Below are 16,844 nucleotides of genomic sequence, written 5' to 3'. Positions count from 1 at the left end.
GAAAGCAATCTCCAGAATAAACTAATTAAGGGAATTAAATGCCTAGAAGCCAGCAAAAAATAACAAATCACACTAGGAAAATTGAAGATATGGCCCAGTCAAAGGAACAAACCAACAATTCAAATGACATACAGGAGCTGAAACAGTTAATTCAGAATGTACGAACAGACATGGAAAACCTCATCACAAACCAAATCAATGAATTGAGGGAGGATATAAAGAAGGCAAGGAAAGAACAAAAAGAAGAAGCTGAAAGTCTGAAAAAACAAATCACAGAACTTATGGGAATGAAAGACGCAGTAGAAGAGATGAAAAAAACAATGGAAACCTACAATGGTTGATTTAGAGAGACAGAACATAGGATTTCAAAACTGGAGGATGGAACATCTGAAATCCGACAAGAAACAGAAACTATATGGAAAAATATGAGCAGGGACTCAGGGAATTGAAAGACAGTATGAAGCGCATGAATATACGTGTTGTGGGTGTCCCAGAAGGAGAAGAGAAGGGAAAAGAAGGAGAAAAACTAATGGAGAAAATTATCACTGAAAATTTCCCAACTCTTATGAAAGACTTAAAATTACAGATCCAAGAAGTGCAGCGTACCCCAAAGAGAATAGATCCAAATAGACATACTCCAAGACATTTAATAATCAGAATGTCAGAGGTCAAAGAGAAAGAGAGGATCTTGAAAGCAGCAAGAGAAAAGCCATCCATCACATACAAGGGAAGCCCAATAAGACTATGCGCAGATCTCTCAGCAGAAACCATGGAGGAGAGAAGACAGTGGGATAATATATTTAAATTATTAAAAGAGAAAAACTACCAACCAAGAATTCTGTATCCAGCAAAATTGTCCTTCAAAAATGAGGGAGTGTTCTAGTTTGCTAGCTGCTGGAATGCAATATACCAGAAACGGAATGGCTTTTAAAAAGGGGAAATTTAATGAGTTGCTAGTTTACAGTTCTAAGGCCGAGAAAATGTCCCAATTAAAACAAGTCTATAGAAATGTCCAATCAAAGGCATCTGGGGAAAGATACCTTGGTTCAAGAAGGCCGATGAAGTTCAGGGTTTCTCTCTCATCTGGAAAGGCACATGGCGAACGCAGTCAGGGCTTCTCTCTCGGCTGGAAGGGCACATGGCAGACACGGCGTCATCTGCTAGCTTACTCTCCTGGCTTCTGGTTTCATGAAGCTCCCCGGGAGGCATTTCCCTTCTTCATCTCCAAAGGTCGCTGGCTGGTGGACTCTCTGCTTCGTAGTGTTGCAGCATTCTCTGCTCTCTCTGAATCTCTCATTCTCCAAAATGTTTCCTCTTTTATAGGACTTCAGAAACTAATCAAGACCCACTCAAATGGGTGGAGACATGTCGTCACCTAATCCAGTTTAACAACCGTTCTTAACTAAATCACATCAACCAGGGAGATGATCTCATTACAGTTTCAAATATACAGTATTGAATAGAGATTATTCTACCTTTAAGAAATGAGATTTATATTAAAACATGGCTTTTCTTAGGGGGCATATACCCTTTCAAACCAGCACAGGGAGAAATTAAAACATTTTCAGACAAAAAATCACTGAGAGAATTTGTGACCAAGAGACCAGCTCTGCAAGAAATACTAAAGGGAACACTAGACACAGATACGAAGACAGAAGAGAGAGGTGTGGAGAAGAGTGTAGAAAGGAAGACTATGAGTAAAGGTAAAAGAAGGAAAATTAGATATGACCTATAAAATCCAGAAGGCAAAATAGTAGAAGAAAGTACTACCCATGCAGTAATAACACTGAATGTTAATGGGTTAAACTCTCCAATCAAAAAACATAGTCTGGCAGAACGGATTAAAAAGCAGGACCCATCTATATGCTGTCTCTACTCAAAGGACACGAGGCCAAGGACACAAATGGACATTTACACACCAATGTTTATAGCAGCATTATTAACAATTACCAAGAGATGGAAACAGCCAAAATGTCCATCAACAGACAGTTGGCTAAACAAACTGTGACATTTACATAAGATGGAGTATTATGCAGCTATAAGACAGAATAAAGTTATGAAGTATGTAACAACATGGATGGACCTTAAGGACATTATGCTGAGTGTGATTAGCCAGAAACAAAAGGACAAATACCGTATGGTCTCACTGATATGAACTGACATTAGTGAATAAACTTGGAATATTTCCTTGGTAATAGAGACCATCAGGAGATAGAAATAGGGTGAGATATTGGGTAATTGGAGCTGAAGGGATACAGACTGTGCAATAGGACTGGATACAAAAAGTCAGAAATGGACAGCACAATACTACCTAACTGTAATGTAATTATGTTAAAACACTGAATGAAGCTGCATGTGAGAATGATAGAGGGAGGAGGGCTGGGGACATAAATGAAATCAGAAAGAAAGATAGATGGTAAAGATTGAGATGGTATAATCTAGGAATGCCTAGAGTGTATAATAATAGTGAAATGTACAGTGTACAAATTTTAAAAATGTTTTTGCATGAGGAAGAACAAAGGAATGTCATTATTGCAGGGTGCTGAAAATAGATGATAATTAATCTTTAAAATGTCACCTTATGTGTGAGACTAAAGCAAAAAATGTTTATTTGTTACAAAATTTATATTTTGACTAGATCATTTCCTAACATAACTCATGTAGATAGTTTGATTGAATGTCATAAGCACTTGGAATCTCAGGTAGGACATGAGATTTTGTTGGTTTGTCCAGAGTGATGCCCTGATGAATCCCAGAGTGATGTGATCAGTGACTGGAAAAGTATTTGCAAGTCCCCTTTGGGGAATAGTGAGAGTGGGGAGAAATTCAACTTCCCAGTTGAATTCTTGATATTCTTACAAGCAGTGTGGACAACCAAAGCTATAGGCTGAGCCCCCAGTCTTGGGGGTTGTTCATATGAAACTTAACCCCACAAAGGATAGGACAGGTCTACTTAAAATTTAGGCCTAAGAGTCACCCCAACAGAGCCTCTTTTGTTGCTCAGATGTGGCCCCTCTCTCCAGCCAACATGACGAGCAGTCTCACCAGCCTCCCCCTCTCTTTGTGGGACATGACTCCCAGGGGTGTAGACCTTCCTGGCAATGTGGGACAGAGAACCTGGAATGAGCTGAGACTCAGCATCAAGGGACTGAGAAAAACCCTAGAATGAGCTGAGAATTAACATCAAAAGATTGAGAGAACCTTCTCGACCAAAGGGGGAAGAGTGAAATGAGACTAAGTGTCAATGGCTGAGAGATTCCAAACAGAGTTGAGAGGTTATCCTGGAGGTTATTCTTATGCATTAAGTAGATATCACCTTGTTGTTCAAAATGTAGCGGAGAGGCTGGAGGGAACTGCCTGAAAATGTAGAGCTGTGTTCCAGTAGCCATGTTTCTTGATGATGATTGAACAATGATATAGCTTTCACAATGAGACTCTGTGAATGTGAAAACCTTGTGTCTGATGCTCCTTTTAGCTACTATATCAACAGAAGAGTAGAACGTATGGAATAAAATAAATAATAGGGGGAACAAATGTTAAAATAAATTTAGTTTGAAATGCTAGTGATCAATGAAAGCGAGGGGTAAGGGGTATGGTATGTATAATCTTTTTTTTCTCTGTTATCGTTTTATTTCTTTTTCTGTTGTCTTTTTATTTCTTTTTCTAAATCGATGCAAATGTTCTAAGAAATGATGAATATGCAACTATGTGATGACATTAAGAATTACTGATTGTATATGTAGAATGGAATGATATCTTAATGTTTTGTTGTTAATTTTTTTTAATTAATAAAAAAAGTTTAAAAAAAAAAAGAGAATGTGGAGAAGTAAAAAAAACCATGATGATATGTCTCTGTTCTCCTAAAACATGGAAACAGAGCGTTGGAAAATAAGGTCACCAAGATGTCAGATCATGGATGTTCATAAATGTTATTCTAAAATGTCTGGACATTATCCCATAAACAAGAGGGAGATATTTGCATAGGAAAATGACATATCCAGGAAATTATTCAAAGTATGGAACTCTGAATTATAAATCATAAATTTCATCCCCTGAAAAGCACCCCAGTTTAGGAATTTGTGTGAAGAGAAGTCAGAATTGAAGAGAGATTTGGGAGTGGTATCATAGTTTACCATGTAATTGGTAAACTAGTCAGCATGAATTGAGCACTGATCATGTTTATCACAGTAGGAAATATAAAGAAATATGAGGAAACTACAATTTAGCTAATAAAAAAGAAGTTTGAGGATTCATTTCTATATATAGTGCAGTGATTTCTTCACCCCATTTGTTTCCCAAGTAATCTAAATCTTCCCACAATATTATCAGCCACTCTTGATTAAATCACATCTCCAGGGAAATGATCTAATTACAGTTTCAAACATGCAGTGCTGAATAGGGATTAGAAGAAACAGCTGTCTTTACAAAATGAATTTAGGATTAAAACATGACTTTTCTAGGGTACATACATCATATAAAACCAGCGCAGATGGTAAAGTTTAATAGTTCCATATCCAGACAGGTTGAGTTAGAAAATTTATGTTCCAGACAAAATAAACCTTTCTTCCTTTGGTCTCAAAGAGTAGGTGTAGTTTTAAAGTATAGACAATGTCTTCCTTACCCCTGTGTTCTGAATTACCTTAATCCTGATCCATTCAGCTTTGTTCTTACCTCTGAATACCAGGTTATACATCTATGAAACAGCCTCTCAAAATCCAGAAATGGTAATTACCACTCCAAACTAAGTGTGTCTGCTATAAGAGCTTACAATCTAGGCCCATTTTCTTATAAGCATTTTCTGAAGGAGACCATACAATAATTGTTCTTTAATTTCTGACTTATTTTGCCTTACCAAATGTCCCACAGGTTCATTCACATTGTTGGATGCCTCACAACTTTGTTCCTTTTTGTAGCAACACAGTATTTGATCATAAGTACACACCATCATTTGCCAATCTACTTCTCAATCAGTGTATCCTTCAGCCACCTACATTCTTTAGGCATCATGTATAATGCCCAAAGTCCACAGTCCATCAACACTCTCAATTTTAGATAATTTCACTGTTTAGATAACCAACAAACACACCCTCACCAAAGGGGAGATCTAAACTTCCCATTAACTCTTGTCCCTCCCCCATTATTTAGCCCTTATGTTACTGTGGTACTGCTGATGTTTTTCTGTTAAACATAACCCATAGCATGCAACAGCAGTTTTTTCCTATACCCTGGACTTAAACACTCTTTGTACACGAATCATACCTTTGAAGTACTTCTTACAAGAGCTTATTTATATTCCTAGTGTTAATCAGTGGGACACATAGGTCAACACAACCCCTTTCAGACATTTTCACCTTCAATATGGTAATATTACTTACAGACCCACTAGAGAACCGCCTTCATTTCTATCTATTCCCTCACATTTGAGTTCAACCTCATTAGCTAACTGTTCACCCATATCTAGCTTCTGTGTATCTCTAATATTATTAAATTTATTATAAATTCATTGAATTAAAATTTAACAAACTTTAATTTCTAATTTTCTATTGCTAGTATATAAAATACAGTAAATTTTTGTATAATTGACCTATGTTCTGTAATCTTTCTGAATTCACTTTTGAGATCTAAGAACTTTGTTGGAGATTTTTTGGCATTTTCTGTGCAGAGAATCATATTGTCTACAAATAAAGACAGTTTTATTTTTTGTTTTCCAATCTATATGTCTTTCATCTTTTTCCCTTGCTTTATTGCCCTGGTTGGGACCTTCAGAACACTATTGGATAGAATTGGTGAAAGCAGGACATCCTTGCCTTGTTCTCAATCTCACAGGGAAAATATTTAGTATTTCACCATTAGATATGTTGTTGGCATAGATTTTTCATATATACCCTGTATCAAGTTGAGGAAGTTCTTTACTATTACTGATTGTATTAGGGTTCTCCAGAGAAACAGAACCAATGGGGTGTGTGTGTGTGTGTGTAAATTATTAAGAGATTTCATAAGGAAATTGCCTCACACAACTGTGGGGAGATTGGGAAGCCTGAATTTCATAGGGCAGGGTAGAAGTTGGGAACTCTGATAAAGGTTTCATGAATTCAGGAGAAGCTGGCTGACTGAAGTAGAGATAGAAATTCTTTTTTCTGATAGCTGAGATCATCAGTTCTTTAAAGGCCTGGAAATGATTGGATGAGACTTCTCTCATTGCTGAAGGAACTTTCCTTTGCTGATTGTAGATGTAATCAGTTGTAGATGCAATCAGCTGACTGATGATTTAAATCCATGAAATACCCTCAAAGTAGCAGGCCAGTGCTTGCTTGACCAACATCTGGACACCATAACCTGGCCAAGTTGATACAAGAACTTAACCATCACACTTATATTTTTCCTTTTTTTTTTTCTTTTAGCAGAAGACTCTGAAAGTGGTGTTTACATGCGATTTATGAGATCACACAAGTGTTATGATATCGTTCCAACCAGTTCAAAGCTTGTTGTCTTTGATACTACATTACAGGTAAGTGTACTCAGTTTTCAGGAATTTTTGGCATATTATTTGTATGACTACTTTATAAAAATTTTTATTGTGATAACATATATGCAATCCAAAATTTCCTGTTTTTATCACTTCCAAGTGTACAATTCAGTGGTATTAATTACATTCAGAATGTTGTACTTCCATCACCACCATCCATTATTAAAACTTTTTCATCACCCAAAAAGGAAACTCTGTACCAATTAGGCCAAAACTCCCTATCTCTTCCTCCATCCCCAAATCCCTGGTAACGTGTAATCTGCTTTTTGTCTATGAATTTGCTTATTCTAGATATTTCATATAAGTGGAGTCATACAATATTTGACTTTTTATGTCTGACTTATTTCACTCAAGATATTATCTTCAGGGTTTTTACATGTGGTAGCAGGTATCAGAACGTCATTCTTTTTATGGCTGAATAATATTCCATTGTATGCATATATAAGTTTTTATTTAACTATTCATCCATTGATGGACAGTTGGTTTGACTAGCAGACATTTATCGAGTCCTTACCACTGATCAAATACTGTGCTAATGAGGTTTAGTCTGAATTCTCAATCTTCACAACAGCCTTATGAAGAATATATTATCACCTCGTTCTACAAATGAGGAAACTCAAGTCCTAGAGTTTATGAACTTAAGTAAATCAGAGTGCTAAGGAATGATGGATTTCGAACATTGAACACAGGTATAATACTTGTGAGAACCATTGCACTGTACTGCCTCCTACATATCCTGATATTCTTTCTTGATTATTTATTAGAATATATGGTAAATCGATTTGAAATGACAATGTTAAAAATAAGAAATTACTAAAGTGGATTATCTTTTGAGAGAGAGCTATATTGAATATTATGTTGCCATTTAAAAAAGAATGAAAAGGGGGTGCAAGGGTAGTTCAGTGGTATAATTCTCACCTGCCATGCAGGAGACCCGGGTTTGATTCCCGGTCCATGCACTTTCCAAAAAACAAACAAACAAACAAAAATTCAGCAAACGGTGCTGCAATAATGGGATACTCACATAGAAAAATAATGAAATGTGACTTCACCATATATCATACAAAAAAGAAATATATATGTTTAGGGTGGTGTAACGGTGGCTTAGTGGCAGAATTCTTGCTTCCCAGGCCGGAGAGGCAGGTTCAATTCCCAGAGCCTGTCCAAGCCAAAAAACAAAGTATATGTCTAGAATATATTTATTATTAGGTAAAAAAAAAAAAAAAAAAAAAAAGTAAGTTGTAGAACAATGCATATATTATACCAAGTTATTCCAAGGGCAAGAAGTATCAGAGCAGTTACTCTGGTCTGGGGACCAATTACAACCATTTGCAAATAAATTAAAAAGGAAGGTCTAGAGACAGAAAGTGAAAAATAGAACAGGTACACATCGAGGAATAGAAGTGAAAGACAGTGCTTCCCAAAAATGAAAGAGAAAGAAAAATCTTGTACAGAGTTTTTCAGTTTCCAATTTCAGTCTCTGAGTGACCGCTGAATGTACTACCATTGGATTCTGTGAAATTCCTGAGTTAAATAAGTCCCTCTTTCTACTGGAATTAATTTTTCAGATGGTGTTATTTGTGTACAGATTGTCCTTACCTAGAACATATTCAGAGAGAGAGAGACTAATATTTATATAGTTGATTGTGAACATCAGAAACCAAGAATTAATGGAATGCTTAGTCTTTGCTTTGAAGAGTTCTGGGCTGTTTGAATTTTTTTGCAACAAATATGTATAACTTTCCCCGTTTTTGAGCAGTAACTTCCAACTTTATTACTGCAGGTATTAGCAAATTACATAAAACATTTATTACATTGTGATCAGGTAACTACTTTTAAAGCAGGCATGCTTTAAAAAATTTTTTTTTTATTTTTTAAAGCTTACAGGGCAGTTACAAAAATAATACTGGCTCCATACAAAGAACTCCAACATATACACACCCCATCCCTCCAGGTACCCAGATCCACCAAGTTTTAAATTTTGCACGAATTGTCCTTTAATTCTATTCATCAGTCTATCAGTCCCTCTGTCCATCTAGCAGTTGATCTATCAGTCAATTTAGTGAACACTCGAGTGTAGATTGTATACATCATGCCCCTTGAGCACTTAATATTTTCACATTCATTTCCTAAGAACAAGAATATTAATTTTTATAACTACCTTAAGTACAATTAAGTTCAGGGAATTTAACCTTATTATAAAGCTTGCAGTCTATATTTCAGTTTTTTTATATGTCCCATTAATGTCCTTTTGAACTTTTTTTCCTCCCATGATACATTCCATCCAGGATAATCCATTGCATTTAATTCTCATTGTCTCTTTAGTTGCTTATGCTTTTTTTTAAATTGTGGGAATATATATACAACATAAACTTTCTCATCTCAACCACTCCAACACATACCATTCAGTAGAATCACTTATAATATTGCAGTGTCCTTACCACCTTCCATTATTAAACCTCTCCCAACTTCCCAAAGAGAAACCCTGCACCCAGTATGCATTAACTCCTACAGCAACCCCACCCCCACCCCCACATCCCTGACAACCTGTCCTCTAATTTCTTTCTCTATGAATTTGCATTTTCTCTGATATTTCCTTTGTGGTTACCATGGGGCTTAAATTTAACATCCTAAATCTGTAACACTCTCATTTGCTTAGCTTCAATGATATGTAGAAACTATGCTCATATACCCTTTCGTCCCCTCCCTCTTTGTGTAGTTCTTGTTACAAATTGCACATTTGTATAGTATGAGTCCCAAAACAGTGATTTCTCATTACATTTTTTGCATTTGCCTTTTAGATCTTCTAGGAAGTAAAATGTGGAGTTACAAACCAAAAATAAAATAATGTGACATTTATGTTTACCCATGTCATTACAGTTACTGGAGATCCGTATATCTTTATGTGGCTTCAGTTTATTGTCTTGTGTCCTTTCTTTTCAAGCTACAGAGCTCTCTTTAGCATCTCTGGTAGGACCAGTCTAGGGAGTGACAAACTCCCTCAGCTTTTGTTTATCTGGATTGTCTTAATCTCTTCCTCATTTTCGAAACACGGTTTTGTCATACAAAGAATTTTGGTTGGCAGTTTTTTCCTTTCAGCACATTAAATATGTCTTCCCACTGCTTTCTTCCCCCCATGGTATTTTGATGAGATTGAAACTTAAAAGTTATTGTGGCTCCTTTATATGGGACACATTGTTTCTCTCTTACAGCTTTCAGAATTTTCTGTCTTTGGCACTTGACAGTTTATATGTTACATTGTTCGTTTGTTTGGGTTTGGAGTTTGTTGAGCATCTTGGATGTGTTTGTTCATGTCTTTTGCTAACTTCAGGAAGTTTCAACCATTACTTATTTGAATACTTTCTCTTCTCCTTTCTCTCTTTCTTCTCCTTCTGGACTTCCCACAAATATGTATAGGTATGCTTTATGGTGTTCCATAGCTTCCTTTTCTTCATTTTTTTCTTCTTTGTGCTCCTCAGACTGTATGTTTCCAATTGTCTTAACTTCAGGTTCACCAATTCTTTCTTCTGCCATCTCCAATCTGCTGTTGAACCCTTCTGGGGAATTTTAATTTCTCTTACTGTGGTCTTCAGCCCTGTTTGGTTCCTATTCATAATTTCCATCTCTTCATTGATATTTGCTTTGTGTTAATCTGTCTTTTCCCCAATTTTCTTTAGTCCTTTGTCCATGTTTTCTTATAGTTCTTTGCACATTTTGGAACCATTTTTAAAAAAACATTTTTTATTTAGAACTTTATTTTAAAAGTCCTTGTCTGGTATGTTCCAGGTCTGCTCCTCCTCCTTAAGAGTTTCTGATGCTTTAATTGTCTCCTTTACCTGGGCCATTACTTTCTGATTCTTTGTATGTTTTGTAATCTTTTGTTGAAACCTGGATGTTTCCAACTTTTAATGTATTATCATTCGAATTTAGATTCTGCTGTGCCTTTTCCTTAAGCTTGTACAAGCTAGTGTTATGACACATCTTTCCTTGAATGCCAGGAACCAACCAAAAAAAAAAAATTAGAAGAAAGGTTTTAAAAGAACATACTGTTCCCAGTCTTTGCAGTTGATTTGTGTGAGTACTCTCCTATCCATACAATGTATTTAGAGACTAGCTCCAGGCCAAAGGATAGACACCTCCCTGAGTCTTTCTGTACTGCATCTTGTCCTGGGCATGTACTTGTGGCCCTAGGAATTCCCCCATTTAGATGGATAGGAATGTCCCACTCCTCCCTTTAAAACAATTTCCTCACAGTCCAGACATTTCACTGAATGTCCTACAACCAGCAGTCCCATGCCCCAGGCAGTCACTTTTGAATGCTTTCCCACAGTGTTCTGTAGGAGACTTCCATGAGCTACCTTTATAAGCAGGGCAAATTTTGGAACTTTGAGCCATGGTGAGTATCTTGGATCTGTCCCTCAGGCTCCCACCAGCTAGATTGAACCAGTTTTACATGTTCCCAGTGTGTCACAGGGGTTACTCTGCTCATTCCAAAACCAAGACCAGGGATCTGCATTGGGATAGTAGGCTGGCTCCATGCCAAGCCAATAAGAGGCCAGCTAGGGCCCCATAAGAAGATTCTACCACTTTCTCTCTCTCTCTCTCTCTCTCTCTCTCTCTCTCTCTCTCTCTCTCTCTCTCTCTCACTCTCTCGCTCTCTCACTCTCTCGCTCTCTCTCGCTCGCTCTCTCTCGCTCTCTCTCGCTCTCTCTCTCATTTGTTTGTTTTGTTTTGTTTTGTTTTTGGCTGCAGAAAGCTTTATTGTTTACACTTGGTTCTTCACCAAGGCAATGAGATAGTTAAAAAGATACCACCTGGTTGGAAGGAGGGGCTCAGGTAGAAGCCTCGATACCAGGGGAATGCAGAGTTCCCCAAATGCCTTTGGGCTCATACTCCTGTTGAGGGGTGAGCCTTTTGAAGATTGGCCTGGTGGTCAACCATCTTCTTGGTAAATTTTGCCTCCTTGTCTAGGAACTGGCTTTTCAGAAAGTCACAGAGATAAGGGTCCGTGTTGGCCAAACCCAGGGGATGCAGATCAAAATGGCCTGGTTCAAGATCTTCTGCAGAGCCATGGCAGCTTCCATGGGGTCCAGAGTTTTACTCCATGCATCTTGGGATGGCTTCTGCACATCCTGGAAGAGGGTGTGGCCACTGTGCTGGTTTTGCATCTTCAAGAGATGTTTGCACCCTTGCGTTTCTCAACTTCACTTCGACTTGCAGAAGTGGTTCACACCCTTAAGGGCAACATCGCCATAGTTAAAATAGAAGCCCAAAGAAAGGTCAGAGACTTGCGGTGCAGGTTGACTAGGTGGTTGATGGAGGCCTCCACTTCAGTGAAGTAATTCTGATGGATCCTGGAGCTCATCATTGGTCAACAGTGAGGAGCTGACCATACGAAAATGGTGATAGCTGGTTGCAGAAGCAGCGGATGGTCCAAAAGGTGGTCTTGGAGGTTGCAACTGGAGACAAAGTTCGTAGGTGGCTGAAGGTGGAAGGAAAGTTAGGGGGATTGTTCCTAGGTCTGTTCCATCCAGACCCTATTGTAGCAAGAGACAGGTCCATGGGCCCACCACACTCCCTGTGGTGGTTTAAGTAACTTTTTTCTTGATTTGACACTCGCCTTGTTACTGCTATCCTCGAACCATTTTCTGGAGCTTTAAGAAAGATGTTTTGTCAGTTCTTGCTGCTGTCTCAAATATTCTTTGAGGAGATGGAGCCCTGAAGTTTCTCAGTCCAGCATCTTGATCCAAACATGAATTACTTTTATCTGAACTTTTTTATCTCCTGATTTTTGCCAGTAATTATATATGGAGGGCTCAGTAGATTTTAGTGACTGGTGGACCTGCGACCCAGACCTCTCAAGAAGGGGCATCAGCAGTTGGTGCTGATATCCTGATGAAGGCATGAGGAAGCTGGTCCCACAAGTGTTGGAGAAACTGCAAACTGTAATCAGCTATTGCATAGGAAGGAACTGTTCTGCCAGGGGTGAAACTCATGTGGATTGTAAGCAGGCAGGCAGCCTGCAGGAGGCAACAAGATGAAGCAAATTTTGTTCTACAGTCTCCTCCAGGACCCGCTATTTTTTTTTTAATTAAACATAACATACAAACACAAACATTCTTACCATATGATCATTCCATTCTTGATATGTAATCAGTAACTCACAATATCATCACATAGTTGTATATTCATCATCATGATCACTTCTTAGAACATTTGCATCAGCTCAGAAAAAGAAATAAAAAGAGAACAGAAAAAAAATCATACATACCATACCCCTTGCCCCTCCCTTTCGTTGATCAGTAGCATTTCAACCGACTAAATTTATTTTAAGATTTGTTCCCCCAGTATTTATTTATTTTTAATCCGTATATTTTACTCGTCTGTCGAAAAGGTAGATAAAAGCAACATCGGAACCAAGGTGTTCACAATCACACAGTCACATTATGAAAGCTATATCATTATTCAGTCATCTTCAAGAAACATGGCTACTGGAACACAGCTCTACATTTTTAGGGAGTTCCCTCCAGCCTCTCCATTACACCTTAACTAAAAAGGTAATATCTACTTAATGTGTAAGAATAGCCTCTAGGATAACCTCTCCACTCTGTTTGGAATCTCTCAACCGTTGACATTTTTTTTGTCTCATTTAGCTCTTCCCCCTTTTGGTCAAGAAGATTTTCTCAATCCCTTGATGCTGGGTCCCAGTTCATTCTAGGATTTCTGTCCCACGTTGCCAGGAAGGTCCACACCCCTGGGAATCATGTCCCATGTAGAGATGGGGAGGGCAGTGAGTTTGCTTGTTGTGTTGGCTGAGAGAGAGAGGCCACATCTGAGCAACAAAAGAGGTTCTCTTGGGGGTGGCTCTTAGGCCTATCCTTTGCGAGGTTTAGTTTCATATGAACAAACCCCAAGATTGAGGGCTTAGCCTGTTGCTTTGGTTGTCCCCAGTGCTTGTGAGAATATCAAGAATTCTCCGTTTAATGGGTGTCAGTGGCTGAGAGAGTTCAGATAGAGTCAAGAGCCTACTTTGATGGCTACTCTCATGAAAGCTTCAGCTAGATATTGCCAATTATGATGGGTTGCCAAACCCCAACCAAAACCATTCCTGCAAACTCTAAAGAACACCTAGGGCTTTATCTGAGATTCTACAAAGGCTCCGTGCACTTTGATTACTTTTCAGAAATTTAGCAACCTCCAGACAAGTTCCTAAGCAAGATAAGTCCTAAAACCCAGATGGGTCAGCCTCTCCAGAATATCAGCTATTTCCAACCCCTTATCCCATATTATTGTCAATTATTATCCAATGTGAAAAAGTTAGAATGAGTATAACCCAAATACCCCTAAACATTGAGAGAAAGATCAAAAGAGAATGTGAAGTTATAACAGAGAAGATAGAATTTAAGAAAAGAATATGACTTTTATCAATATATTGATATTTCTTTTAGTCTCCAGTGTCTTGGAGAAGCTAGAAGGGAAAACCTAAAATAGTGGAACAGTAACCTATACTAAACTCTGAAACCTGTTCTATAACTAACTGTTGCAATGTGTTTTGAAATTTACTGCTTTATTGTATATATGTTATTTTTTCACAATAAAATATAATTTTAAAAGGCAAGAATATGTTTATTAAATAAATAAATTCTCAATTATCTTAAAAAAACAAAAAAAAAAACAAAAAAAAAAGAATTCTCCGTTTGTGGAAGTTGAATTTTCCGTTTTCTCACCATTCCCCTAAGGGGACCTTTAGGCCCCGCTATTGTCAGAGCCTAACATAGAGCCAGCTCTCAAAGCCGAAACGTGGTTTGCCGAGTCCCATTTCTAGCATCACAAAGCAGAGTATATAAAAGATTGGGTTTGTTTGAGAGGCACTACCTTAATAAGTGGCACAGTCTCTCCCCTTGGCAACTCAGATTCTGCACACCTTTCTATAAATATTAGTAAAGCCATTCTGTTTTTCTTTCTAACAAGATGTAACTCTTCATTGTACCAACAAGGATGTTTTCACCTTTTTCCCCAATGAAGAGAGGCAAAGTCCCAATAGTTATTGTGTCTTTTTCTGGGCTGTGTTAATTATCCCTCAAAATCAGTCATAGTCCCCTCTGAATATTTGTTAACTTTAAGAATGAATTGTAAAGTTAAGAATGTATGTAAATACAGAACTTGCATAAAATAATAAGGGAAGGGAGAAGGAAAGAAGAAAATTGTTAATATACTCCATATAATATGTACACATGTCTACATACTCACACATAACAAGGAAGAAAATGTTTATAGGCATGGCGGCCATTCTGTACTGTTCACAGGGCCACAGTTGCTACTCATAACTTCCTTCTCCCAGTATTCCTTCCATTTTCCTTTACTATTAGCCAAGACCTCAGCTGGTTGGTTGGTTGGTTTAGTCTTTATCTGAAGAGTCCATATCCTCAGTGATTTTTCTCTTTTTGAAAAATTTTTGTTGCTGTAGTTTTCCATTAATTTTTTTTCTTTCAGTTTTCTTGAGGTATATTCACACACCACATAAACCTTCCAAAGTATACAACCACTGGCTCACAGTATCATCCCATAGTTGGGCATACATCCCCGTGATTGATTTTAGAACATTCTTATAACTCCAGAACTGAAATATGGATTAAAAGTAAAACCAAATCTTCCCATATGCCTTATCCCCCACCATTGTTGACCCAGAGTTTTGGTGTACATTTGTTACGGCTCATGAAAGAATATTAAAATATTACTATGTTATAGTCCATATACTCCATAGTTTGCATTAGCTATGTTTTTTCCCCATATACTCTTGTTACTTTTTTATATTTGTAGTGGTTCACATAAGAACTTATTTACATACATAACTTTAAACAACAATTAAACACAACTTTAAATACATGTATTTAAACAATACATGATTTTCAGTCAAATTCACTGTGTGTTACTATTTCTTTTAATCCCAAGAACGAGCTACTATCACCTCTATCCATTCCCAAACATTTAAGTTCAACCATTAACGATTCTGTACATATTAGGTAGCTGCTCCCCTGTCTCTAGCTTCTGTCTGTCTCTAGGTACCAAGTATTCTACCTTTTTTTCCATTCATGTCTTTATTTTATTACTCATCTACCCATAGACTGGATAAAGGGGTTATCAGTCACAAGGCTTTTACAATCATACAGTCACAAGATAAAAGCAATGTACTTATTCAGTCATTATCAAAGATCAACTACAACTGGGTTGCAGTTCAACAATTTCAGGTATTTCCTTTTGGCAGTTCCAACAAACTAGAAACTAAAGGAAATACCCATACAGTGACTCAATAGTGATGATCACTTGTCAACTCCTAGCCTCTGTGTCACAACTCCTCCTCCTCATTTGATCTAGCTCTCAGTCTTCAGAGGCAATGACTGTTCTAACTTCTTTGTGCTGTAAAGGGGTGTCAACATTATGGGAAAGAGGAATGCAAATGTTAATGTTTTTGGAGAGAATGGTACCTCTGGGTTTCAGGATTTATCTGGGATAGGAGCAGTCTGGAGATTTTAAGTTTCTGGAAAATGAAACTTAATAAGTAAAACTTCTGTAAAGTCTTAGAGCGTAGGGCAACTTGATTACTAAATTTTCTAGTGAAATGCCAAACTGTCTTCCACAATGGCTATACCATTTTACATTCCCACCAGCAGTGAATAGGTGTTCCAATTTTTCCACATCTTCTCTAACATTTATAGTTTCCTGTTTGTTTTATAACAGCCATTCTTATAGGTATGAAATGATATCTCATTTTGGTTTTGATTGCATTTCCCTAATAACTGATGAAGATGAACATCTTTTCATGTGCTTTTTAGCCATCTGTATTTTCTCTTTGGAAAAATATCTGTTCATATCTTTTGCCCATTTTATAATTGGGTTGTTTGTGCTTTTGTTGATGAATTGTAGGATTTCTTTGTATATATTGGATATCAACCCTTTATCAGATGTATGATTTCCAAATATTTTCTCTCATTGAGTTGTCACAGTTGTGTTCAGTCTTGAGTAGTTCCCATTAGTCTGTTTTTTCTTTTGTTGCTTGTGCTTCGGGTATAAGGTCTAAGAAGCTACCTCCTGTCACTAGATCTTGGAGATGTTTCCCTTCATTTTCTTCTAGGAGTTTTATGGTACTGGCTCTTACATTTAAGTCTTTGATCCACTTCGACTTAATTTTTGTATAGGGTGTGAGGTAGGGGTCCTCTTTCATTCCTTTGGATATGGATATCCAGTTCTCCCAGCCATTATTTATTAAAGAGACTATTCTGTCCCCGTTCATGGATTTGGGAGCCTTGTCAAAAATCAG

At 37.4% G+C, this 16,844-nt stretch overlaps 1 protein-coding gene across 13 annotated transcripts in view; it reads left to right on the top strand.

Moving 5' to 3' along the window:
* PRKAG2 (protein kinase AMP-activated non-catalytic subunit gamma 2) overlaps positions 1-16,844 on the top strand; it is a 614,065-nt gene that overhangs the window by 512,105 nt on the left and 85,116 nt on the right. For 12 of the 13 annotated variants that reach the window (XM_077150199.1, XM_077150232.1, XM_077150194.1 and 9 more), the window contains one exon: positions 6,402-6,508. In XM_077150199.1, coding sequence (XP_077006314.1) covers positions 6,402-6,508 — 107 coding nt within the window. The remainder of the gene's footprint in view (positions 1-6,401; positions 6,509-16,844) is intronic. The other variant, XM_077150272.1, reaches the window with a different exon arrangement.

The sequence above is a fragment of the Tamandua tetradactyla genome, chromosome 1, assembly GCF_023851605.1.
Source record: "Tamandua tetradactyla isolate mTamTet1 chromosome 1, mTamTet1.pri, whole genome shotgun sequence".
NCBI classification, from domain to species: domain Eukaryota; kingdom Metazoa; phylum Chordata; class Mammalia; order Pilosa; family Myrmecophagidae; genus Tamandua; species Tamandua tetradactyla.
This window is presented reverse-complemented; position numbering and strand designations above follow the sequence as displayed.